The sequence below is a fragment of the Rhinoderma darwinii genome, chromosome 5 (assembly GCF_050947455.1).
Source record: "Rhinoderma darwinii isolate aRhiDar2 chromosome 5, aRhiDar2.hap1, whole genome shotgun sequence".
Lineage (NCBI taxonomy): Eukaryota > Metazoa > Chordata > Amphibia > Anura > Rhinodermatidae > Rhinoderma > Rhinoderma darwinii.
The window spans coordinates 30,803,319-30,828,236 of NC_134691.1; the positions used below are offsets into that span (position 1 = coordinate 30,803,319).

Here is a 24,918-nt window from a genome sequence, read left to right on the forward strand (position 1 = left end):
ATGGCCTATCCAGCACAGCCATTTTTTCTACGCAGGATGGGGTTGACTAGTTGCTTTACAATACATCGTGATCAAAAGGAAACCGAGGCATATCGGCCAAACCCATGCCAAACGCACACTCTTGGTATACTCTGGCTCATTGCATCTTATGAGTAATGTCACTCGCAGTTTTTTTTTTACCCAGCTAAAACCTGGACGTGCCCATAACTAAGATGGCGGCCGCACGTCCTGCCGTCGTAGCGAATGACGTCACCAGTGCGACCATTTCCTGTTTCCGTCGTGCGTGCTCCCTCTCTCTTTCTCTCCGGCAGCTGAGAACATGGCAACTCGCAGAGAACCCGGTACCGCGGCCCCCGCCGCTGTGGAGATCCCGGTGAAACAAGTACAGATAGACGGACTGGTGAGTGCACTGCGCCTGCGCTATGGGGGTGTCTGTGGATATATAGGACATGCAGCGACTGATATACTGCTCATGCCGCAAAGTGCGCTGCTGGCATTTGTAGTTTCACGAGTGGAGGGGAAACGCAGATTATAACAGTGATCTGCAGCTTGTTGAACTACAACTCCCAGAACGTTCTGATGTTATGCGGTTGTTAGGCAATGCTGGGAGTTGTAGTTTCACAGCCATAGCCGCCTCATCTCTGCCTGTTTTGCATCCTCTGCCCGTTGTGCTGATCGGTGGGAATTGTTTTGCTAGAGGATTGGGTGAAGACCGTGCGTAAACCTATAATTGTGTATTTATCATCGTTGTGTAGGAAAATTCCTCTAATTTCATAAAAGTGATTTGAGCGGTGCCGGATTATGAGAGATTGAGAGATTCTGGATGATCAAAGCCACTGAAATGCGTATAAACCCCTGTAAGGGTGGAGAACATTTCTCCTTGTACCTCCCATCACCGCCAAGGTGTTGGATTATCAGAAATTCTGGACTATTGGATGTTTCTTATTCTCAGAGTGGAATAACCAGAGGGGTCCTGTAACGTTTGTCCATAGTCTTCAAAAGTTTCTCTATCGGCTCCGTTCAGAGTACGCAGGCTGCTGCTGATACCGTCTGATTCTTAGGGGAAGAAAAGATCTACGTATCAGAATTATATTAACAAAGTTATCTAAATTATAAAAACTAAATTCAGATACTGTCTTAGTGAGTAAATGGAGGGGGCTCTATTTGAGAAATCCAATAAAGGGGTCCATATAAACTTATGATTGTGGGGGGTCCTACGCCCAGATCCCACACCGGTCAGCTGGCAGCAGTTGGCTCCGGTCACGGAATAGCGGCCGAGCTGCAGTGCTGTTAAAGCGTCATACAGAAAACATGACACCACCAGAGGGAAAAGAAAGCGTTGCCTCCTATTTGGCTATTAGAGCCACATTAGCATATTTAGAAAAACTTTTATAACTTTGCAAATAATAAACGTTGTTTTAAAACAAATCACACTAGTTCTAGCATCAGGGAATTGATAAACTGGTGACAGTCCCTTTAAGGAGTAGAGGGCAGCTACAAAGAGGGTCTCTCTCTGGAGGACTGACCTGTGTGTGCATTACATACACAGCCCATTTGATATGAATGAGCACTGTGTAATGCTTTTTCCCCCCTGTGGTGGCGCTGTAGAGGAATTGAACATTTGCTGTCAGGTTTTCCCACAAATTAGTGGATTGCTGGGGCTTCCAGGATTAGAATAAAGGGTTTGCATTTTTTCCAGAAATGGCGCCACTCTTGTACCGGTCTGGTATTGCAGCGCAGCTCGTTACTGCGTCCTTTACCTATTGCTCATCAGTTGAACCCCAAAAATGTCACTTGCCTAATATTTGTATGTAATAGTTACTGGTCCAGCTCCCCCTATGTGAAATACTGACTGACTTTTGGAGGCGTCTAAAAAGGCCGTCATGCAGCAGGACGTGTTAGCGGATAACTCCACCCACAATGGACAGTGTCATGTTACACATGACTAATTAAAGAGGCTCTGTCACCACATAAGTGGCTTATATTATACATGATGTGATCGGCGCTGTAATGTAGATGACAGCAGTGTTTTTTGTTTAGAAAAACTATCTATTTTCACCAAGTTATGACCTATATTAGATTTATGCTAATGAGTTTCTTAATGGACAACTGGGCGTGTTTTTACTTTTGACCAAGTGGGCGTTGTACAGAGGAGTGTATGACGCTGACCAATCAGTGACCAATCAGCGTCATACACTTCTCCCCATTAATTTACTCTGCACATAGTCATCTTGCTAGATCACTATGTGCAGCCACATACACACACATTAAGGTTACTCCAGTGTCCTGACACTGCATAGGCATCACCTCCAGCCAGAACCTGATGTCTATTCAGAATCCTGACACTTCGCTAACGTTTGTGTGGGAGTTACAGCACAGCAAGCGTAATCTCGCGAGATCACGCTGTAAGCTGTCATTTACAGCGAGATCACGCTTGCTGTGCTGTAAGTCCCACACAAACGTTAGCGAAGTGTCGGGATTGTGAATAGACATCCCGTCCTGGCTGGAACTGATGTCTCTTAACTTCCAAGACACTTCAGTAACGTTAATGTGTGTATATGTGGCTGCACATAGTGATGTAATAAGATCTCTATCTGCAGTGTAAATGAATGGGGAGAAGTGTATGAGGCTGATTGGTCACTGATTGGTCAGCGTCATACACTTCTCTTTACAACGCCCACTTGGTCAAAAGTAAAAACACGCCCAGTTGGGCATTAAGAGACTCATTAGCATAAATCTCAAATAGGTCATAACTTGCTCAAAAATTATAATTTTTCTAAATAAAAAACACTGTTATCTACATTACAGCGGCGATCACATCATGTACAAGAAAGGCCACTTATAATGTGGTGACAGTCTCTTTAACGCTATTCTTCTTCATTGTTCTTGCTTTACCTATCTGCTTTACGTACTGTTAGTGCATGCGTTCATCTTAAAGAGGCTCTGTCACCACATTATAAGTGGCCTATGTTGTACATGATGTGATCGGCGCTATAATGTAGGTGACAGTAATGCTTTTTATTTAGAAAAACGATCTATTTTTACCACGTTATTACCAATTTTAGCTTTATGCTAATTACTTAATGCCCAACTGGACGTGTTTTACTATTGACCAAGTGGGCGTTGTGGAGAGAAGTGTATGACGCTGACCAATCAGCTTCATACACTTCTCTCCATTCATTTCCTCAGCGCGTAGTAACACTGCGTTGTTTGCTATGTGCTGTCACATACTCGCACATTAATGTTACTGAAGTGTTTAGCCAGTGAATAGACATTCCTTCCAGACAGGACGGGATGTCTAGTCACAATCCCGACACTTCTGTAACGTTTGTGTGGGACTTATAGCAGAGCAAGTGTAATCTCGCGAGATCTCGCTGTAAATGACAGGTTACAGCGAGACAGCAGAGCAAGCGTAATAAGTACCACAGAAACGTTACAGAAGTGTCGGGATTGTGAATAGACATCCCGTGGAATGTCTATTCACTGGCTAAACACTTCAGTATTGTTAATGTGTCAGTATAAGACAACACATAAGGATCTAGCAGGATTCCTATGCACTGAATGGAGAGAAGTGCATGACGATTATTGGTCACTGATTGGTCAGCGTCATACACTTCTCTCCACAACGCCCACTTGGTCTAAAGTAAAAACACGCCCAGTTGGGCATTAAAGAGGCTCTGTCACCAGATTTTGCAACCCCTATCTGCTATTGCAGCAGATCGGCGCTGCAATGTAGATTACAGTAACGTTTTTATTTTTTAAAAACGAGCATTTTTGGCCAAGTTATGACCATTTTCGTATTTATGCAAATGAGGCTTGCAAAAGTACAACTGGGCGTGTTGAAAAGTAAAAGTACAAGTGGGCGTGTATTATGTGCGTACATCGGGGCGTGTTTACTACTATTACTAGCTGGGCGTTGTGTATAGAAGTGTCAACCACTTCTCTTCACAACGCCCAGCTTCTGGCAGTGCAGCACTGTGACGTCACTCACAGGTCCTGCATTGTGTCGGCACCAGAGGCTACAGATGATTCTGCAGCAGCATCAGCGTTTGCAGGTAAGTAGCTACATCGACTTACCTGCAAACGCCGATGCTGCTGCAGAATCAGCTGTAGCCTCTGGTGCCGACACGATGCAGGACCTGTGAGTGACGTCACAGTGCTGCACTCAGAAGCTGGGCGTTGTGAAGAGAAGTGGATGATACTTCTATACACAACGCCCAGCTAGTAATAGTAGTAAACACGCCCCGATGTACGCACATAATACACGCCCAGTTGTACTTTTACTTTTCAACACGCCCAGTTGTACTTTTGCAAGCCTCATTTGCATAAATACGAAAATGGTCATAACTTGGCCAAAAATGCTCGTTTTTTAAAAATAAAAACGTTACTGTAATCTACATTGCAGCGCCTATCTGCTGCAATAGCAGATAGGGGCTGCAAAATCTGGTGACAGAGCCTCTTTAAGAAAGTAATTAGCATAAATCTAAAATTGCTAATAACGTGGTGAAAATAGATCGTTTTTCTAAATAAAAAGCACTGCTGTTACCTACATTACAGCGCCGATCACATTATGTAGGAGATACGGCACTTATAATGTGGTGACAGAGCCTCTTTAAGAAAGTAATTAGCATAAATCTAAAATTGCTAATAACGTGGTGAAAATAGATAGTTTTTCTAAATAAAAAGCACTGCTGTTACCTACATTACAGCGCCGATCACATTATGTAGGAGATACGGCACTTATAATGTGGTGACAGTCGCTTTAAAGGGAACCGCTCACCAGAATTTCACCTATTGAACTTTACTTATCCCTCACTGGCCGCTGCTGTCAAAAGTTCATTGGCGTTATCCCCTCTCCTAAACTCCTCCGACTGTAAATAACGGTCTGCAAACATTTTGCGCCTTTTATCGTAATAATCCGGTGTCCCTTTGTGCGCACACACCAGGAGAGGACATCAATGCCCAAGTGCGGGATTTTGTGTGCTGGGGGAAGGCGAGGAGCGGTCATTCAAAAGTAAGGAGGCGAGGAAAACCCAGAAAGGATTGAGGAATGAAGATCTGACTCTTTTATGCTCATTAGCATACGGTGCGGGAACACTAAAAATCTGAGTACTAAAGCTACAGAGCCGACTAAGAAGACGATTATAGGTTATATAGAAATGATTTTTCACCCACTACCACCTGGTATTTCTGGTTTAATAGGTGAAATGCTGGTGACAGGTTCCCTTTAAGGGGTTTGCTCAGAATTAGGAAAACATGGCTACTTTCTTCCAAAAATAGCGCCACTCCTGTTCACAGGTTGTGTGTGGTATTGCAGCTCATCCCTTTTCACTTCAATTGAGCTGAGCTGCAATACCAGACACAATCCATGGACAGGTGTGGTGCTGGGAAAAAAAAACCATGTTTTTCTTCGGCTTCTTTCTCATCTGCGCTAGGGCTCCGTTCCGTCGGAGCTTACTGTTGGAACGGATCCCTGACAGAGACAAACGACTAGGGTATTGATTCAGTCAAAACGACGGAAAACCATTTGCATCGGCTCCTTCACCATTGAAATCAATGGTGATGGAAACAGAAACCTATGGTTTCCGTTTGTGTCTGTCAGGGCTCCGTTCCGATGAAACGTTGGAGCAGAGCCCTAGCGCAGATGTGAACGAAGCCTAAAGAGTAGGTGGGGCTGCTCTACCCCCCGGGCAGTCAAACACGTATGGTGCAAGGAGGCACAAAAATGTAATTAAAGAGGCTCTGTCACCACATTATAAGTGCCCTGTCTCCTATATAAGGAGATGGGCGCTGTAATGTAGGTGACAGTAATGCTTCTTATTTAAAAAACGATCTTTTTTCACAACGTTAGGAGCGATTTTGGTTTATGCTAATGAGATTTCTTAATGCCCAAGTGGGCGTACTTTTACTTTCGACCAAGTGGGCGTATTTTTACTTTCGACCAAGTGGGCGTTGTACAGAGGAGTGCATGACGCTGACCAATCAGCATCATGCACTCCTCTCCATTCATTTACACTGCACTAGCGATATAGATATATCACTATGTGCAGCCTCATACACAAGCCCTAACATTACTAGTGTCCTGATAATGAATACACATGAAATCCAGCCTGGACGTCATGTGTACTCAGAATCCTGACACTTCTGACTCTTTTCTGTGAGATTCCGGCAAGTGAAACAAAATCTCGTTTAGCTCCGAGATCTCGCGAGATTTCGTATCTGTTGCTGGAATCTCACAGAAAAGAGTCAGAAGTGTCAGGATTGTGAGTACACATGACGTCCAGGCTGGATTTCATGTGTATTCATTATCAGGACACTGTAGTAATATTAGGGCTTGTGTATGAGGCTGCACATAGTGATATAACTATATCGCTAGTGCAGTGTAAATGAATGGAGAGGAGTGCATGATGCTGATTGGTCAGCGTCATGCACTCCTCTGTACAACGCCCACTTGGTCGAAAGTAAAAATACGCCCACTTGGGCATTAAGAAAGCTCATTAGCATAAACCAAAATCGCTCCTAACTTTGTGAAAAAAGATCGTTTTTTTTAAATAAAAAGCATTACTGTCACCTACATTACAGCGCCGATCTCCTTATATAGGAGACAGGGCACTTCTAATGTGGTGACAGAGCCTCTTTAAGGCCTTCACACAAACGTTGATTATGGTCGTGTGACAGCTTTTAAAATAACGGGCGTCACACGCACCTATGTATTTCAATGGGTCGATTCACGTGGCCGTTGTTTCAACGGACCGTGTGAAGGGTCCGTTCAACAATAGGGCATCTCTAGTCTATGGGGGATGCGTGATAATGAATGCACCTCTGACGTGAAGAAACTGTAGTTTTTCACGTCCGAGGTTTCATACACTTGTGTGAATCTAGCCTAAATGAGGGGTAAGCCAATATGTGAAGAAAAATTATCTTAAACGTTGCATTTAAATAACATAATTATTGCTTAAACATCACAATAGTTTACAGTTCTTAACAGCAGGACGTGTCTAGGATCATTAACTGCCTGTATCCCGGGATTTGTCCTGTAATTTGGGGAGAATAGGGGGACTGCTCAGTACATTCAGGCTGTACTAGCTGCTGTTTAGGGGGTAAGGCAGAGTTCACATGTTCAGGATTTGATGAGGATTTAGGTGTGGATTCTGTGCCTAAATCCATCAAATCTGCTCCTATTCCACATCCCATGCAACTGATTGTTGTCTTTTATACTCCTATTAAATTGTTGTGGAAAAAATTGATATCCCCGTTAATTCAGCGGATTCTGCATGGAGAATCTGCGGATTAGCTAGATTAAATTACCATAATACATGTGTGGCACCGCTGGCACGTCCACGGCAGAAATCCAAGTGTCAGCCTCCGATTTCTGCTGCAGATTCTTTGTAAAATACATGTCATTATTTCACCATAGGCAAATAATGAACGTGTGAACATAGTCTCAATCCTATTACTCTAAGGCCTCATGCACGTGGCCCGCAATTGCGGTCACGGCCGATACCCGCGGGCCGCGTTTTCGTGCAGTGCTCCCATACAAAGTATGGGAGCACGGCCTGCAAAAAACGAAAAGTAGGACATGCTCCATATCTCCCGGCACGGTTCTACGTGCTATAGCAATACGGAAAGGTGTCCGCTGCTAATAGAACCAGACGGGTCCGTATTGCGGCCCACAATTATGTTTTTTCTGGTTTTTTTACGGTTGTGTCCATGGGGTCTTGGTCATTGCAAATCGCTAGGATTGCCATCACTGTGATTGATGGGGGTCTGACTGCGGGGACCCCCATCGATCTTTAGCATGAAGGGGCAGCAATGCTGCTTTAGCACTGTGGCCCGTTATCGGTTTTCCCTGCCCTTCTTGGTGATTCTCCTCCTATTCTGTAGCGGTATAATCGACAACTTATCTGAATATGTCATAGGTCGTGTGTATGACATCACGTGAGACAGGTTTTTGTCTGGATTCACAGAGGACTGTGAGGTAACGGCGAGGTGACGGGAAAAATAATGCTGCACTTTTCTTTTTTTTTTTCCCCCTCTGTCAAATATAAGGGTATGTTCACACGCTTAACAAAAAAACGTCTGAAAATACGGAGCTGTTTTCAAGGGAAAACAGCTCCTGATTTTCAGATGCTTTTTGAGCAACTCATGTTTTTCGCTGCGTTTTTTACGGCCGTTTTTGGAGCTGTTTTCAATAGTCTGTGAGAAAACGGCTCCAAAAATGTCAGAAGAAGTGTCCTGCACTTCTTTTGACGAGCCGCCATTTTACACGCCGTATTTTGACAGCGACGCGCAAAACGACTGCTCGTCTGCACAGAACATCGTAAGACCCATTGCAAGCAACGGGCAGATGTTTGCCAAGGTATTGGAGCCGTCTTTTCAGGCGTAATTCAAGGCGTAAAACGCCTCCATTACGTCTGAAAAGAGGTTGTGTGCACATACCCTAACAGATTGTTTGACGGAGGCTATGACAAAGATGTGAATAGTGACATGTTGCGACCACTGGGCTCAAATGCTTTTTCACCGTGTGCACGTGAAGTTACTATGAGTATCTTATGATGTCAGGATCAGTTTACAGGGGTTTTCCAGGTTTAGAGAGTATTCATTTATTTTAAACTTGCCGGCTTTGCTAATTACTGAGCCGCTGTCCATGGTGTCAAATCTCCACCCGCTTTAGTGGCCTTCAGGCCATTTTGACGTCAATTATATAGGCTATGTAAGCGGGAGGGAAGCTGCGGTGTATGACCGGAGCAAAGTCTATATGGACGGAAATCAGTTCTTGGGAAAAACATAAGTCTATACTTACCCTCGGCTGTTGTCATGGCGATGTATCCCTCTATTTTCGGTGCAGTCCGGCCTCCTGGGATGACTGCAGCCCATGTGACCACTGCAGCCTGTGATTGGCTGAAACGTCATCCCAGGAGGCCGCCCTAGATGAGAACAGATGAATGCAGCCGGGAATAAGTGTTGTTTTTTTTTTTTTCTCATTTGCATTTTTGCAGAGGAATTCAGCGTTTCCGTCACATGACTTGCTATTTTGTTTCGGTTTTACATCCCTGTTGAATTCAATGGAGGAAAACCGCATCAGCAGAGCAACGAATCTACAGCATAAATGGACACGCTGCGAATTTAAAATCTGCACCGCAGGTCAATTTATTAACGTTTTCGCTGCATATTTTTTTCTGCAGCGCGTGCAATGACATTTGTGCAAATGTTGTGGAATTTTCGCACAGGATTCCGTTGCGTAAATTTTGCAGCGTTTTTGCAATGTTAAGTACCAGCCTAAAGAATACCTCTGGCTAGGAGACCTTTTCCCTTCCCCCTCAATAAGACTGAGTATATAGGTAGAAATATAAGTCTGTGATGAGAGCAGACCGGTGGCTCCTGCCCGATGATTATATATTAGTCATAAACGTACGGAGCAGTGTTGATTAAGGGCTTTACAGGAAGGCAGCGGTGACCTTGTCACCTATCGGGTGGGTACCTGCATTATTGCTGTTTAGAGGGCATCACAGATGGCGGTAACCTGGCACTTTATTGCTTTTCTTTGGCTGCGGTCAGCAGTTTATTCTTTATTTAGGAATCTGTATAATCACAAAGCATCTCTCTGCTTACAGCCGGTAACGGTCTCGCCGCGTCTCCTTCCCTCCGCTCCCCACACTGCGCGGTGCTTAACATTCACATACTGGTCTCCGGGAAATCTCTCCATCGTGTTTCCCGTGGATGGCCGCACTCTCTTTGGCAATAACCCTTCGCCAGCACTAAATATTAGCTTACCTTTTTATTGTGTCATAAAACCTGGAGCACTTCGTGTGTGATGGTTTTTATATTGACACTTTATTGTTATATGAGAACTTTTATGGAGGATGCAGTCATGCCAGTCCCAGTTTTCTTTCTGAATTTCGGGCTTTAGCACAGATACTTTTCTGAAAATCGAGTGCGGTCACTGATCCAGTGGGCATAAGGTGCAAATGTTCAATTCAGATTGCATTACACTTTATTGAAAAGGGGGTGTTGGGACACTGCAGGAATCGGCGTTATTTATGCCATATCCTATTAATGGGAATACTCCTTTAAATGGGTACAGGGTTCACATAGTTTAGTTAGTATGAATTTTTTTGCAAAATATTTGTTTTTTTTCTTCTTGCAGCCCAGTCTATATACTGTACAGAATGTATCACTTCATGTTGCCTTGGCAACGTCTTTCTTTTTTCGCTGGGTGACCACCATTTGAGTGCAAGGAGCCTATATGAACAGAAATGGGTCACAGGAAGTACTATCTGCTATACATGAGCCTGGCCCATCATGCTGTACAGGAAGTTTTTAGACCCCTCTAAGGCTATGTTCACACGCAAAATAAAAAATGGCTGTAAAATACGGAGCTGTTTAAAACGGAAAACGGCCTCTGATTTTCAGCCGTCTTTTTGTAAGCATCAAGCGTTTTTTGATGTGTATTTTTTTACGTCCGTTTTTGGAGCTGTCTTTCTATTGAGACAACCAAAAACGGCTCAAAGTGACATGCACTCCTTTTTTACGCGCAATTTTTTTTTTCTACAAAAATGCTTCGTAAAAACACGCCCTGTGGGACCGGAATGCCATTTTTTCCATTGAAATTAATGGGCAGATGTTTGGAGGCGTTCAGTCCCCATATTTCTAGCTGTTTTTCGGGGCATTTACATACCCTAACTCAGGCAACAGGTAGCAAGAGAAGACTGCCCAAGAAATCATGCAACTTCAGGATGAAAACAAACTAGGTAGGGGGGGGGGGCACATGAACAAGTTCATCATCTCTACAGAGCCTTTGGGGGAGTCCATAGGTAGTAATTGTGATACAATATATACAAAACATGGTTCCCTAATCAGAGAGCCCGTTTAAAGGGATTGTAACTGCTTTTCCCTATATTATGGCATATGGATGCAATGGGTCATTTGGATATGTGTTGGCTAAACCAGACCATGCCTTTTTAAAGCCACAATCCCTTCAAAGAACTTTTGATGTGTTTACATCGATTTGGGTTTGGGTCCCTATACCCGTGCTGATTGTTACATCAAAGGGGCAGAAGCATTCGCCTGAGAAGGTTTTTGGCTGCTTATGCCTCTCATTGGAGACACGGGCGTAGCTTAAAGGGAACCTGTCACCAGCATTTCACCTATTGAACTTACTTATCCCTCACTGGCCGCTGCTATGAAAAGTTCATTGGCGTTATCCCCTCTCCTAAACCCCTCCTCCGACTGTAAATAACGGTCTGCAAACATTTGACGCTTTTTATCGTAATAATCCGGCGTCCCTTTGTACGCACACACCAGGAGAGGACATCAATGCACAAGCGCGGGATTTTGTGTGCTGGGGGAAGGCGAGGAGCGGTCAATCAAAAGTAAGGAGGCGGGGTGAACCCGGAAAGACTTGCGGAATGAAGATATGACACTTTTCAAACGAAGATTTGACTCTTTTATGCTCATTAGCATACGGTGTGGGAACACAAAAAAGCTGAATACTAAAGCTACAGAGCCGACTAAGAAGACAATTATAAGTTATATAGAAATGATTTTTCACCCACTACCACCAGGGATTGCTGGTTTAATAGGTGAAATGCAGGTGACAGGTTCCCTTTAAACGAACAGTGTCACCAATTTTTTTTTTTTAATATGTTAAAGATGTTAGTGGTTTATTAAAAACGTTTGGATTAATTTGTGTGTTTGTGTGTGACTTTTTTTATTTTTACACTTTTTCTTCCCTATGGGGGCTGCCATTTTTTTTTCCCATTTCTGTATGTGTCGATTAACGGCACATACAGACATGGAATACGGCAGCTCCAGTCCCATAGTGAATGCGAACGAGGCCCGTTATATCCACTATGGTGTACGCCGTGTGTGTGGGAATGGCGCATGCGCCGCTCCCACACAGTCTAATTTGAAATGCGCGCCGTCCGGCGCCATTTTCCTGTGGACCGGAAGTCGCGGCCGGACAGTAAGATTACTATTTCCGGTCGCGGCTTCCGGACTTGTTCACATGGAGCAGCGGCAGCAGACGGAGCAAATGGACCGGAGGGAGCGGCGGCGACTGGAGCAGGTAAGGGATTTCTATGTATGTTTGTGTTCAGTGTGTGTTTACTACTGTATGTAAACCTACTACACTGTGTGTTAGCTCAAAAAATGGCGACACACAGTGTAGGAGGTTAGACCGTTCAATCCCCTCGTTTCTCCCGGCACTAGCCAGGATAAAGGAGGGGGGGATTCTGAGAGCTCACTAGAGCTAGGGATTTTTACCCAATTTTGCAGCATAAAGCAATGTGGTTGTTTTACCACATGCAATGCTGCAATTTTGGGAATGGCTCCATCTAGTGACCAGTGCTGGGAAATATTATAAATTGAATCCAATTTATAATATTTCCTGACTCGTGAAAAAAAAATTAAAAAAATTAGAACAATGTTTAAAGGCAATGTGTTGCCAGAGAAACATGTTTTTTTTTTTTTTTAATTTAACATTTAGTGTGTAGGTGATTAAACATTGTTCAAATTTTTTTTTTTTTTTTCACGAGTCAGGAAATATAAATTAATTCTAATTTATAATATTTCCCATTGCTGGTCACTAGATGGAGCTATTCCCAAAATTGCAGCATTGCATGTGGTAAAGCAACCACATTGCTTTATGCTGCAAAATTGGGTAAAAAGCCCTCGCTCTAGTGAGCTCTCAGCATCCCCCCCTCCTTTATCCTGGCTAGTGCCGGGATAAACGAGGGGTTTGAACGGTCTAACCTCCTACACTGTGTATCGCCATTTTTTGAGCTAACACACAGTGTAGTAGGTTTACATACAGTAGTAAACGTACACGAACATACATATAAATCTCTTACCTGCTCCTGCCGCCGCGGCTCCCTCCGGCCCGTCCGCTCCGTCTGCTGCCGCTGGTCCAAGTGCACAAGTCCGGAAGCCGCGACCGGAAGTAGTAATCTTACTGTCCGGGCGCGACTTCCGGTCCACACGAAAATGGCGCCGGACGGCGCGCATTTCAAATTGGACTGTGTGGGAGCGGCGCATGCGCAGTTCCCACACAGACGGCGTACATTGAAGTGGATGGGACGGGAGCCGTTCGCAGTCCCTATGGGACTGTAGCTGCCGTATTCCATGTCTGTATGTGTCGTTAATCGACACCTACAGAAATGGAAAAAAAAATGGCAGCCCCCATAGGGAAGAAAAAGTGTAAAAATAAGAAAAAGTAAAACACAAACACACAAATATAAACATTTTTAATAAAGCACTAACATCGTTAACATATTAAAAAAAAATTGTGATGACACTGTTCCTTTAATCACCTACACACTAATTGTTTAACTAAAAAAAACAAAACATGTTTTGCTGGCAACACATTCCCTTTAACTTAGCCCATAACCCTAGCGATGTAGGCTAAAGGTCCTACTACATGGGCTGTAAAAAGGCGCGCCAATCAACAAGACAGCTTGTTGAAGGAGCGATGATCAGTAATGTATAGGGATGAGTGATCGTTTATACGATCGTCCGTCCCAATACGCTTTAATCATGTCGACAGCACAGGGAGATTTGCTGCAGCCAACGATAATATTGCTGCATAAATGAGCAGATCAGCCGATGAGTGAGACTTTGATCGTTCACAGTTTGATCATTGCCCTGTTTACACCGAGGAAGAACGTTCAAATGAATAATTGTTTGCCCAGTCGTTGGCCTGCGTAAAAGGGCCCGAAGTCCGCACTGGATGGAAATGCGGCAGATTTTCCGTCTGGATTAGCAGATGGAAAATTCCCAGTGGACTAGAGTAGCAGAGAAGTAACTGAGATCTTAACAAATTTCATCCACGCTGCAAACATTTTCCATGCAGATATACATGTGTGGTGCGGATTTCCCCAACATTTCAAATAACGTTGGGGGATGAGCACCGATTTGTTGCGAATTGTCCCCATTGACTCCAGTGGGGAAGTTAAAATTCTGCAATCAAATCCTAGTGTTGCGGATTTATCTGCAGATGCACAGCAAAATCAGCAAGTCTCTTGGGCTCCCGTGGTGACGCTTCCCTGGTCCACTGCTGGCCTCTGTTTACCGGCCTCCAATGATGACATGTTGGAGCCGGGTGAACGGAGTCCAAAAAGGGACTGCGGAAACAACCCCACAGGAGCCATTTATAAACTGCCTACTAAATTTGTTATTTTTTATCTGCCATGAATCCGCACCAAAATCCATACAATTTGGTTGGAGCAGCAAAGCCGACCTTTGTGTACCAGGCCTATTAATGTATTATTAAAAATATTACCATATTGTATTGATCAGATTTGTTCTATACATACAGGCTACGGTCTTAATTTTGGCTTTTCCCCCAAATTATATTCGAAAGATCAAAGTTTGTTGTCAATTTTCAGAAAGTTGAGCAGTAATGAATTTTTATTAACCTTGGAGCGGCAGGAACGGTCCGGCGATCTGTATGATAATCAGACCTGTCCTTTCCTCCCCACTAAACCCACAGTAACCTTGTCAATACAGATTCACCATGAAGAATATGCTCATAGTGTATCCGAAGAATGAATTGCCAGAATATATAATTGTCTTTGTGTGAGGCCCGGCGATTAATAAGCGCCTCTGTAATGAGACAGATACTGTATCTTCTTGTTCTCCTGCAGGCTGGTTATGCATGCCTGCCTGCTAAATAGGTTGATGGATTTAGTGGGATTCTGATCTCTTGGTGTTACTTACTGCTTTGGGAACATGGGAGACTGTCTTAGCAAGATGAAGAACATGGCTTTTTAAGTTCAAGACAGATTCTCCCTCCCCGGCTTGCCAAAATGTCTGAGTGATGGGAGGCAGTTACAGGGGCCTTGTCTCCGCAAGTGAAAATGAATTGAGTCTTTTATCCTCTGACAACTCTGGGGAGCAGGACGAGGACAAAGTGTCCGGCAGATAAATGGGACGCTTCCCCGGCGAGCTAGCGATATCTGGAGAGGAACACTTGCTGAAAGCCAAACCCTGTCTAGGAGGGCGAGCAAGTCATAGCTCAACCAACACCTTCAGTAATAAAAATGACTCTACCTCCTACTCGGGGGATTTTGTACCTGCCGAATAAAAAAATTGTACCATTATAAGCACGTCCTACCCGATAGTTTTTATTAGTGGAAAAAGCTTTCTGGTGTCAGAATGTTTCTTGAGTTCACTTAAGCCGCGATGACTTGAGTTCTTCTCCTCGTACCTATAGATATTTCACCGTATGCACTTAGCGAACAGTGTCTAGGAATAACATAGGGTCGGCATAATGTGCATAGCAGGTGGTTCTTCATGAGACACACACACACACACACACACACACACACACACACACACACACACACACACACACACACACACACACACACACACACACCCCCCACCCCCCTGCAGTGTCCTGATAATGAATATACATCACTACCAGCCTGGACGTGATGTTTAATCAGAATCCTGACACTTCTGAACCTTTTCTGTGAGGTTCCAGCAAGGCAAGCGTAATCTCGTTTGAAATGACAGGTTACATCGTAATCTCGCGGGATTACGCTTTCCTTGCTGGAATCTCACAGAAAAGATTCAGAAGTGTCAGGATTCTGAATAAACATCACGTCCAGGCTGGTAGGGATGTATATTCATTATCGGGACACTGCAGTAATGTTAGTGTGTGTATGTGACTGCAGATAGCGATATAACGATATCGCTAGTGCAGTGTAAATGAATGGAGAGAAGTGTATGACGCTGATTGGTCAGTGTCATACACTCCCCTGTACAACGCCCACCTGGTCTAAAGTAAAACACGCCCACTTGGGCATTAAGAAACTCATTAGCATAAAGCTAAAAATCGCTCAAAGTGGTTTCAAATAGATTGTTTTTCTAAATAAAAAGCATTACTGTCACCTACATTACAGCGCCCATCTCCTTATGTAGGAGACAGGGCACTTATAATGCGGTGACAGAGCCTCTTTAAAGTAACGAGGTGCGTTCAAGACAATGATGCTCCGATGCAATGTTTTTTCTGGTCCCATATTTTTTGATTGCTGGGTGCTCCACCACTGGGACTCCCACCGGTTGCAGAAATGAAGCAATGATCGAGCATTCGCCAACAGCTTAATTTAATGTCTGAGAATGCCAGAAACCGCCGAGCCTATGGGGGGGGATCCGTGAAAACGGAAGTAAATAGGACATGTTCTATATTTCAACTGACCCTTCACACGATCCGTTGAAGCAACAGCCGTGTGAACGTCCCTGTTGAAATACATCAGTCTGTCTCACATGGACAGATTCTACGTTCTTGTGAATAAGCCCTAATACTGAAAGAGCTTTAAAGATCCACAGAGGAGATGGCAGTATCTGGCCATAGGACCACTATAAGCCAAACACTACACAGAGGAGATGGCAGTATCTGGCCATGGGACCGCTATAAGCCAAACACTACACAGAGGAGATGGCAGTATCTGGCCATGGGACCACTATAAGCCAAACACTACACAGAGGAGATGGCAGTATCTGGCCATGGGACCGCTATAAGCCAAACGCTACACAGAGGAGATGGCAGTATCTGGCCATGGGACCGCTATAAGCCAAACGCTACACAGAGGAGATGGCAGTATCTGGCCAGAAAAAAAAACTAAAAACACATTTAGACCCTGTTTTACACTTTTTTTTTTTCCTTCAGGAATTTTGAGGTCGATTTTGAACTGCCTGTGCTTTTTTCCCCACAGTGTTTTCTGCCTGCGGCCATTGTAGCTAATGGAAGGACTGCGGGCAAAAAATGCTCAAACGAGTGCTGCCTATTTTTTCTGCCTCCCATTGATTTCAATGGGAGGTAAGGGGGAAACCGCGGCAAGAAAGGAAATGCCGCTTTTTTTCCCCCTGTGAGTGGCCAAAAGCCACCCAAGTAAAAAAAAAGCCTCTACCTCCCATTGAAATCAATGGGGGTGCGATGTCGGAAGGTTTTTTTTGCGCTGATCCTGAAGCGTTTTCCGTGTCAAAATCCGCGCCAATAAACAGGGCCTTTGAGTTTGCAAAACATGTGACAGTCTCCTATACTGGACAAACCTTGAGGAAACGCTGTTTGTCTGCCATAGATTTGAGACTGTTCTGCTGGAAGGTGAACCTCTGTCACAATGAACCTAAACATACTGCTAAATCTATACTGGAGGGGTTTAAGAGGAAACCTTTAAAGGTCTTGGAATGGCCAGACCGCAATCCAATTAAGAATCGGTGGCATGACGTGAAGACTTTCTATACCATCTAATTTGAAGGAATCTGAGCAGTTCTGCCTAGAAGAATGGACAGAAATCCCAGTGTCTAGATGTGCTCAGATAATCCAGACCTAAGAAGCTGTCGTCTGTGGTTTTTTCCTTTTTGCTGCAATTACTAAGTATTGACTTCAAGGCCTCATGCACACGACTGTAGTTTTTATCCGCAATTACCAATCCGTAATTGCGGATAAAATCTCTCCGCCACGGACACCTTCCTGTAAATCGACGGGTGTGTCCTGACGTAGAAATGAGACGCAAAAATTAGGACATCCTATTTTTCGCATTTATGGATCGTGCTCCTAGGGCTGGGCAATTAATCTAAATTCACCGCAATTAATTAACGTCCTCTTGCAAATTTTGGTTTTATCAATTTTCTCCACCATCTTCAGGATGCCGATACAGTTGAATCCAATGGTAAAGCAGGGGACCGTTAGGTCCCTGCTCTACCATTTACTATGTATCAATAGACGTGAGGCAGTGACATCATCGTGCCTGTCTGCTCCGTGCTGCACAGACCAGAGGAGCATGGGGGTCTCCTCTACTCATCATTGGAACAGTGTTAGGTGAGTATGTATATTATTATTTTTATAAGGCACTATTGGGGGCAGCTATAGGGGTACTATACACCGTGGGGGGCCGCTGTAGGGGTACTATACACCGTGGGGGGCTGCTGTAGGGGTACTATACACCGTGGGGGGGCGCTGTAGGGGTACTATACACCGTGGGGGGGCGCTGTAGGGGTACTATACACCGTGGGGGGCAGCTGTAGGGGTACTATACACCGTGGGGGGCAGCTGTAGGGGTACTATACACCGTGGGGGGCAGCTGTAGGGGTACTATACACCGTGGGGGGCAGCTGTAGGGGTACTATACACCGTGGGGGGCAGCTATGGGGCATTCTACTATGTTGAAGCAGCTATGGGGGGCAGTATTCAATGGGGAGGACAGTTATGGGGGGCATTATATTGCGTGAAGGGCAGTTATGGGGGCGTTATATTGTGTGGTGATCACCATGGGAGCAATATAATGTGTCAGGGAATATATTATATACAGAAGACTCGGGATAAATATTCAATGTCGTAGCATGCAAATAAAGGGAGTGGCCTAAATATTCATTCAATAATCGTTATCGAGGTTACATGTTCAATTAATCGTGATTTTGAATTAGGTCGTAATTGCCAGGCCCTACGTGCTCCTCTACTTTATATACTATACTATGAGCGAATTACACTCTGGGGCCTCGGGGTGAATATTTATGCACATTCAACTTCTGTTTTTGTCTTAATTGTTTGTGTCACAGTAAAATAAAATGTTGCTTCTTCAAAATAGGAGACCTGTTGTGTAAATCAAATGGTACAAACCCCACAAAATCTCCATTTGATCTTAAGGTTGTAATGCAACAAAACCGGAAAACACCGAGGGGGTGAATACTTTCGCAAGGCACTGTATAAGCCTGTGGTATTGAAGTTTCCTGCGTCAAACAAAACGATCATAAGTATTTTTGATAGTCCTACGTTGAAGCGTCCTCTACCCAACAAACGCTGACAAGTTACAAACTCTCAAGACGTGAAATAGTCGACTTGGATTGTTTTGTAATGAATTCGAGGGTTGTTCTTACTACCAAGCTGCGCAAACCCCTCCCGATCAAACACTTAAAATAACTTGGTCATGGTCTTCTCTAAAGTTTTCCAGATTTTTGGCCTTGGTCTAGAATGAGAGTAAGATGATGTTTCAGTCGGGTGGTTGGGAATTAGAGGGTCTTGACGTCGTCCATGCGGTGATGTGTACAATGTCTTGATTTGCACTTTACCGTTTCCCTCCTTCTGACCTTTCCTATTGACTGAATTCTAGTAAAATCCGCTCTGCTGAAGCCAAGCAGTAATTACGCTTCGATGTACCATTTCTTCTTGGTTCTAGAATTTCCTACGAGGGTCTTACGTCATGTCCCTTGTTAATTCTCCTTCCGTTTATGGAGTGCCTCCTGTGCCAGAATCTTTCACGTCCCCTGCTAGATGGAAGCTGTTATGTAGTAAATAGAAAAGCCATGGGACCGGCCACATATTACATGGTGGGCCATTCGTTGTATGGCTACCACCAGCAATATTGGCTGATTGCCAGAGGTTTCTGAAGCCTGACCTGTGTCGATCAACTCATCCAATTTACAATTGGGTTGAACAACCCCTTTAAGCTTTTACATTTATTAAAGCACCACGGAAAATGCCCTAGCCAAGACCGGATTTCAGTCCATGTAACTGCCGGTGCATCAGGACTTGCTGCAGGTGTTCTCTCTATATGGGATATTTTAATATCATGACTTTGTAAGGGTGCGTGAGGACTGGAGTTGAAATACATTGGCTTAGACTATTTGTTTCTGTATTTATAGAGTGAAACATAATAGGTGGTTGGGCTACATCCATGGGTACTGTTGGTAGTTTATGGGTGATTTAGCAGATTGGGGAAGTAGATCTCTCTTCCAACAGCAGATTGCTTCTCTCTGAGGTTTCGGCTGTAGAGCAGGTTGAAGTGGAGGATTAGAATATAATAAACTAAACTTGGGAATGTACTTTTTACGTTGCTCTTGTATGTTCTCTTTTGGAGCAAGGCATATATATTAAATGTGTTAGTCTGTCTGTTAAATTTCAGAAATATAGCCCAGGAGGATAATTTCCCACTTTGGTTTTCTGCGAGTCACATTAGCCACTTCTGCCAGAGTTTCATTTGCACCTTAAAATCCCCATGTTCACGGCTTGTAATGGACCTACACAGCTGGAGACCTATCCTGTGCCGAGTTAAATAATTCCTTGTTTGCTGCGGTCTCTCTGCCTGTGCCATATTCATAAGAGTTATTTGCTGTGACAGTCACAAGTATTAGGATTGAGTCCGGTGTATGCAGCGAGAGCCGCCGCGGTGGTGCTGCGGGGTATAGCTGTACTGCTCTGTTTGTCACACACAGCACTGATGTAAGTGACTCTGAAAAGATGGGACAGATTACAAAGGCCTCGGGTGAACTCTGCGCAAACGTCAATTTCACAAAACAGTTCATGGGGAAGAAGGATGGAGGCACAGCTCTGGATCTACGAATACACCGAATGTGAAGGGACTTTCTTGTTAAACGAATTCTCACTTTTTTTTTTTTTTTTTTTTTTGTGGCTCTACACATTCTCCTAATAAGGCCTTATTCACACGAACGTCTAATACGTCCGTGCTACGCGCGTGGAAATCACGTTACTGAATGGGGCCGTTCAGACTGTCAGTGGATTTCACGCAGCGTGTCCGAGCGTAGGTAACCTCGGACGTGAAAAACTGCAGTTTTTCACGTCCTAGGTGCACCCGTGCGGGGTGCGTTGTCACGGATCCCCCATATACTAGTGTCTATGGAGAGATGCGTGACACGCCGGAAAATAGGACATGTCCTATCCTTGCACGCGCTCCGTTGAAACAGTGCAGCAACTAAAAGATGGTCTAAGGCCCCATGCACACGAACGTGCTTTTGTGGCCGCAATTCCCCCGAAAATCCACGGGTGAATTGCGGCCCTATTCATTTCCATGCACACAACCGTGGTTTCCACAATCCGTGCATGGCCCAGGAGCCTGGACCGCAGAAAGAACGGACATGTCTTATTACAGCCGTGTTCTGCGGTCCAGGCTCGTGGCAAATAATGCACACGGCCCGCAGGTGGCGCTCCGCGGCCGTCCGACCCGAAAATCACGGCTGTGCACATGGCTGCGGTCATGAGGCCTAATACATAAACTTCGGTTGTCTATTGCTCGTTGTTATTTCTATGCCTTTGGCAAAGTCTAATATCTGTGTTGCGAGTAGGCCACTTTATTAAGAGACTTTCAGGCCAGGGCTACACGTAACTTTGTGTAGTGTAAGGGCTTGTGCGCACGTAACGGAGTTGCTGTGTATTTTCCATCTAATTGCGGATGGAAATTACGCAGCAGAATACAGTAGCCGCATAGAGGATGAGACTTAAAAAATCTCATCCACACGCTGCGTAAAAATTCAGACAAATTGACTTGCGGTGCGTATTTTTCGTACCCTAACACGTTAATTCCTGCTGCGCAAAGTGGACTGAATTGCTCGTTTTTCAGGAGATGTCACCATCTCCCAGCATTGTGAAAAACGCCGCAAAAAAAAGCGCAGGAATTGGTGCGGTTTTTCTGCAGCAATTCTGTTGTGTGGACCGGACAAGTCCTTACTGGTTTTAACTATCAAGTTACGGCTGCAGTCCACAGGGATACATCGAGCTGCATGCAATCTAATGGACCGCAGCTGTTACTCAATAGTTAAAACGAGATGCGTTTCTAAAAGTCTGTGTAAGGTCGGGCTCCCATGGTTCGGATAAGCTGTGAAAAAATCACGCAGCGTATCCGACCTGGAACCCACATTGTGGTGCGGTCTTCTGGCCTGAATTTCTGCTGGGGAAGAAAACCAAAACGTTCATACTTACCCCCTCCTGCACATAGTCCGGACCCCTAAGATGGCGCTGCAGCGGTTGCATGGGATGAAACGTCCTCCCAGGAGGTCGAACTGCAGGGAGGAGGAGAGCGTTCTGGGTATGTTTTTGCAAGTGTCTCATAACACGGCTTTCTGTTGCAAGTTTTGCCTCCCCATTGAGCTCAATGAGGTAAACCCGCGACAGAAAAGCAATGAAGACGCAGAATATATTGACATGCTGTGGGTTAAAATTCCGCACTGCAGGTCAATATGGGTTTTTCACATGGCTTATATTTAGGCCGTAAAGGCCTCAAAAACGGCTGAGAAAACGGAAACTGAACACCTCCAAACATCTGCCCATTGATTTAAAAAAACGGCGTTTAATTCTGACGAAAAACGTAGCGTAAATAAGCGCCCAGTAAAAAGTGCATGTCACTACTTGAGCTGTTTTTCATTGTCAATAAAAAAAACAAAAAACGCTCCAAGAACGCTTGATGCTTTTAAATTGGCTGAAAATCGGAGGCTGTTTTCACTTGAAAACAGCCCCGTACTTTACAGCTGTTTTTAGTTTAGCGTGTGAACATAGCCTTAACGTTTACGCAGCATTTTTTTCCCGCAGCGGGGGCATGAGATTTTCTAAATCTCATCCACTTTTGCTTCTGTAAATGCTGTGGAATTTCCCCACAGAATTCCCTTGCGGAAATTCCGCAGAGTTTACACTACGTGGGAACCCGGCTTAACCCATGCCTGAAGGGGTTGCACAAGGTTTAAAAAAAAAAAAGCTTTTTTTTTTTTTTTTATATTTTACCAATCTAGTCCATGGTCTCTATTTGATATTGCAGCTCAGCCCCATTCTAAGGCTGAACTGCAATACCAGACAGAGACCAAGGACAAGAGTGGCGCTGTTGTTAGCTTAACAAAAAAAAAAAAGAGAGCCCCTTCTTTTTTTTTTTTTTCGAATCTTGTACCAGACCCTTATAGGCCATGTTCACACTGACTTTGTGCCAGTTGTTTTATCAAAACTCCAGCCATGTACGGTGACTTCTAACCCCAAGCAATACAGATGATGTTTTATTAGAGTTGGATGTCTTGGCCGCTCTTTATTGCTCTCCAGAATTGCTGTGTATGTGTATATGATCATCGTGCGTGTCAGGACTGAGGGTTATAGATGGCAGAGCAGCAGAAAACAATCCCAGCGTCTTCTCCTACAAGGATGCAGAACTGATTATTTCTCCTCTTGTCTTCAGCTCCTTGCTGCACGGCAGATTGCAATACTCATTCATAGCTAAAATATTACTGGATAAAATGGAGTTACAGCGTCGTAAAAGTGCTGACTCCGGGACTATCTCTGCCGTTTCAACAGGACCATAAAAAATCTGATTTAATCAGCACAAAATGTGGCGCTTCTGTTTAAAAGGGCTGTAAAGTTAACAAATACAACCGTCTGGTCCAGTGTGCGGAAGGAAATGTACCAAGGCCAGATGTGTATTTCTGACTTTCTGGTGCATGCTGGGATGCTGTGAAGGCGCAAGAGGACGATATCGGGTAACCAATATAATATGTCGACTTGTAACTTTGTATGTTTGGTTTGTAGGGCAATTCTCTATTACGTTATAAGTTGCATAAATAGATTTTTAACTCCTTTTGGACTGTTGATCACGGATTCGCTCACGATCGGGGTCTATGCAGGGGTTCACGGACCCTGTACGGTGGCACAGAGCCGCGTGTTTTTGTATTATGGCTTTTTGAGGACTGTATGGTGCCATGGTCTCCCCTACAGACCAGGCTTCTAGGGGAGAATACCTGTATTCCTACGTTTTAAAATTTAAAATATTTTACTGTTTGTCGTTTCATTAGGGAACATCCTAGGAGAAACGGGAGTCGAATTAATAAGAATGGACACCTTTTAACACCATGTCGTGTTTAGATCCAATATTCTGGGTTAATTTCTTAATATATTAATTATATTATATTAATAATATCTTTATAGTGATTAGAGCCCTGATTTTCTTATATAGAGTTCTAAGTTCTGTACATTGACATAGATTTAAAACCTAACGTTCTGGCTACACGCTGCCACCACTAGAGGGAGCTTACGGCATACTTTGCTATATTGTTATACATTGAAATCCATAATAAAACTATGCAGTAAGCTCCTGAGCTCCATCTAGTGGTGACTACAGGCAGACAGATTGTTCTATTTTAAACTTGTCTTTGCTTTTCTTATCCAGAGCTTTAAAACCACTGCAAAGCTCACACTGCTTCAAAGATTTATCTGACTTCCATTCGTCTGTTGTGCAAGGGGTTCCGTAGTTTTGATGGAATCAATACCATAGTCGACTGCGTTATTTATTCAGTCAAAACTACGGAACCCCGGCACAACTGAGACTAGTTTTGACGGAATAAATAACGCAATCGACTATGGTATTGATTCCATCAAAACGATGGATCCCTTGCACAACAGACAAATGGAAACCACAGGCACCAGATCTGTCACCATTGAAAGCAATGGTGATGCAAATGGAAACCTATGGCTTCCGTTTGTTTCAGTCAGGGTCCCGTTTTGACGGGAAGCTCAGATGGAACGCCAGGACGGAGCCGTGATGCAGATGTGAACGAAGCCTTAGGGTATGCTCACATGGCAACGCCAAATACGTCTGAAATTACAAAGCTGTTTTCAGGAGAAAACCGTTCCAGAATTTCAGATGTTTTTACAAGTACTCACGTTTTTCGTGGCATATTTTGCTGGTTTTCATTGAAGTCCATGAAAAACTGCTCCAATTACGTCCCAAGAAGTGTCCTGCACTTCTTTGACGCGGCCGTAATTTTACGCGCCGTCTTTTGGCAGCGACGCGTAAAATGACAGCTCGTCTGCACAGAACATCGTAAGACCCATTGCAAGCAATGGGCAGATGTTTGCTGACGTATTGGAGCCGTCTTTTCAGGCGTAATTAGAGGTGTAAAACGCCTCCATTACGTCTGAAAAGAGGTCGTGTGAACATACCCTTAGAGATCACTGTATTATGGCAGTGTGGAGTTCTCTCAAATCACAAGGAAAGGCCAACTTATGTTGAGTTGTCTTTGAAAATGGGTTTTCTTTATGAGGGGAGTTATCGCTGTTTTAATCAACCATAAACTAAAGCTGTCCTTCCTGCAACATGCCGTAAGGCTGGGTTCACACGAGCATGTTACGTCCGTAATGGATGGAACGTATTT

General features: G+C 44.2%; 1 protein-coding gene across 1 annotated transcript in view; it reads left to right on the forward strand.

Annotated features, from left to right (window-relative positions):
- The first annotated feature begins 274 nt into the window (after positions 1-274).
- The window catches only part of EIF3H (eukaryotic translation initiation factor 3 subunit H), a 172,457-nt gene continuing 147,813 nt past the window's right edge, over positions 275-24,918 (forward strand). Inside the window, exon 1 of the mRNA XM_075827987.1 lies at positions 275-400. Coding sequence (XP_075684102.1) covers positions 320-400 — 81 coding nt within the window. The 5' untranslated portion in view covers positions 275-319. The remainder of the gene's footprint in view (positions 401-24,918) is intronic.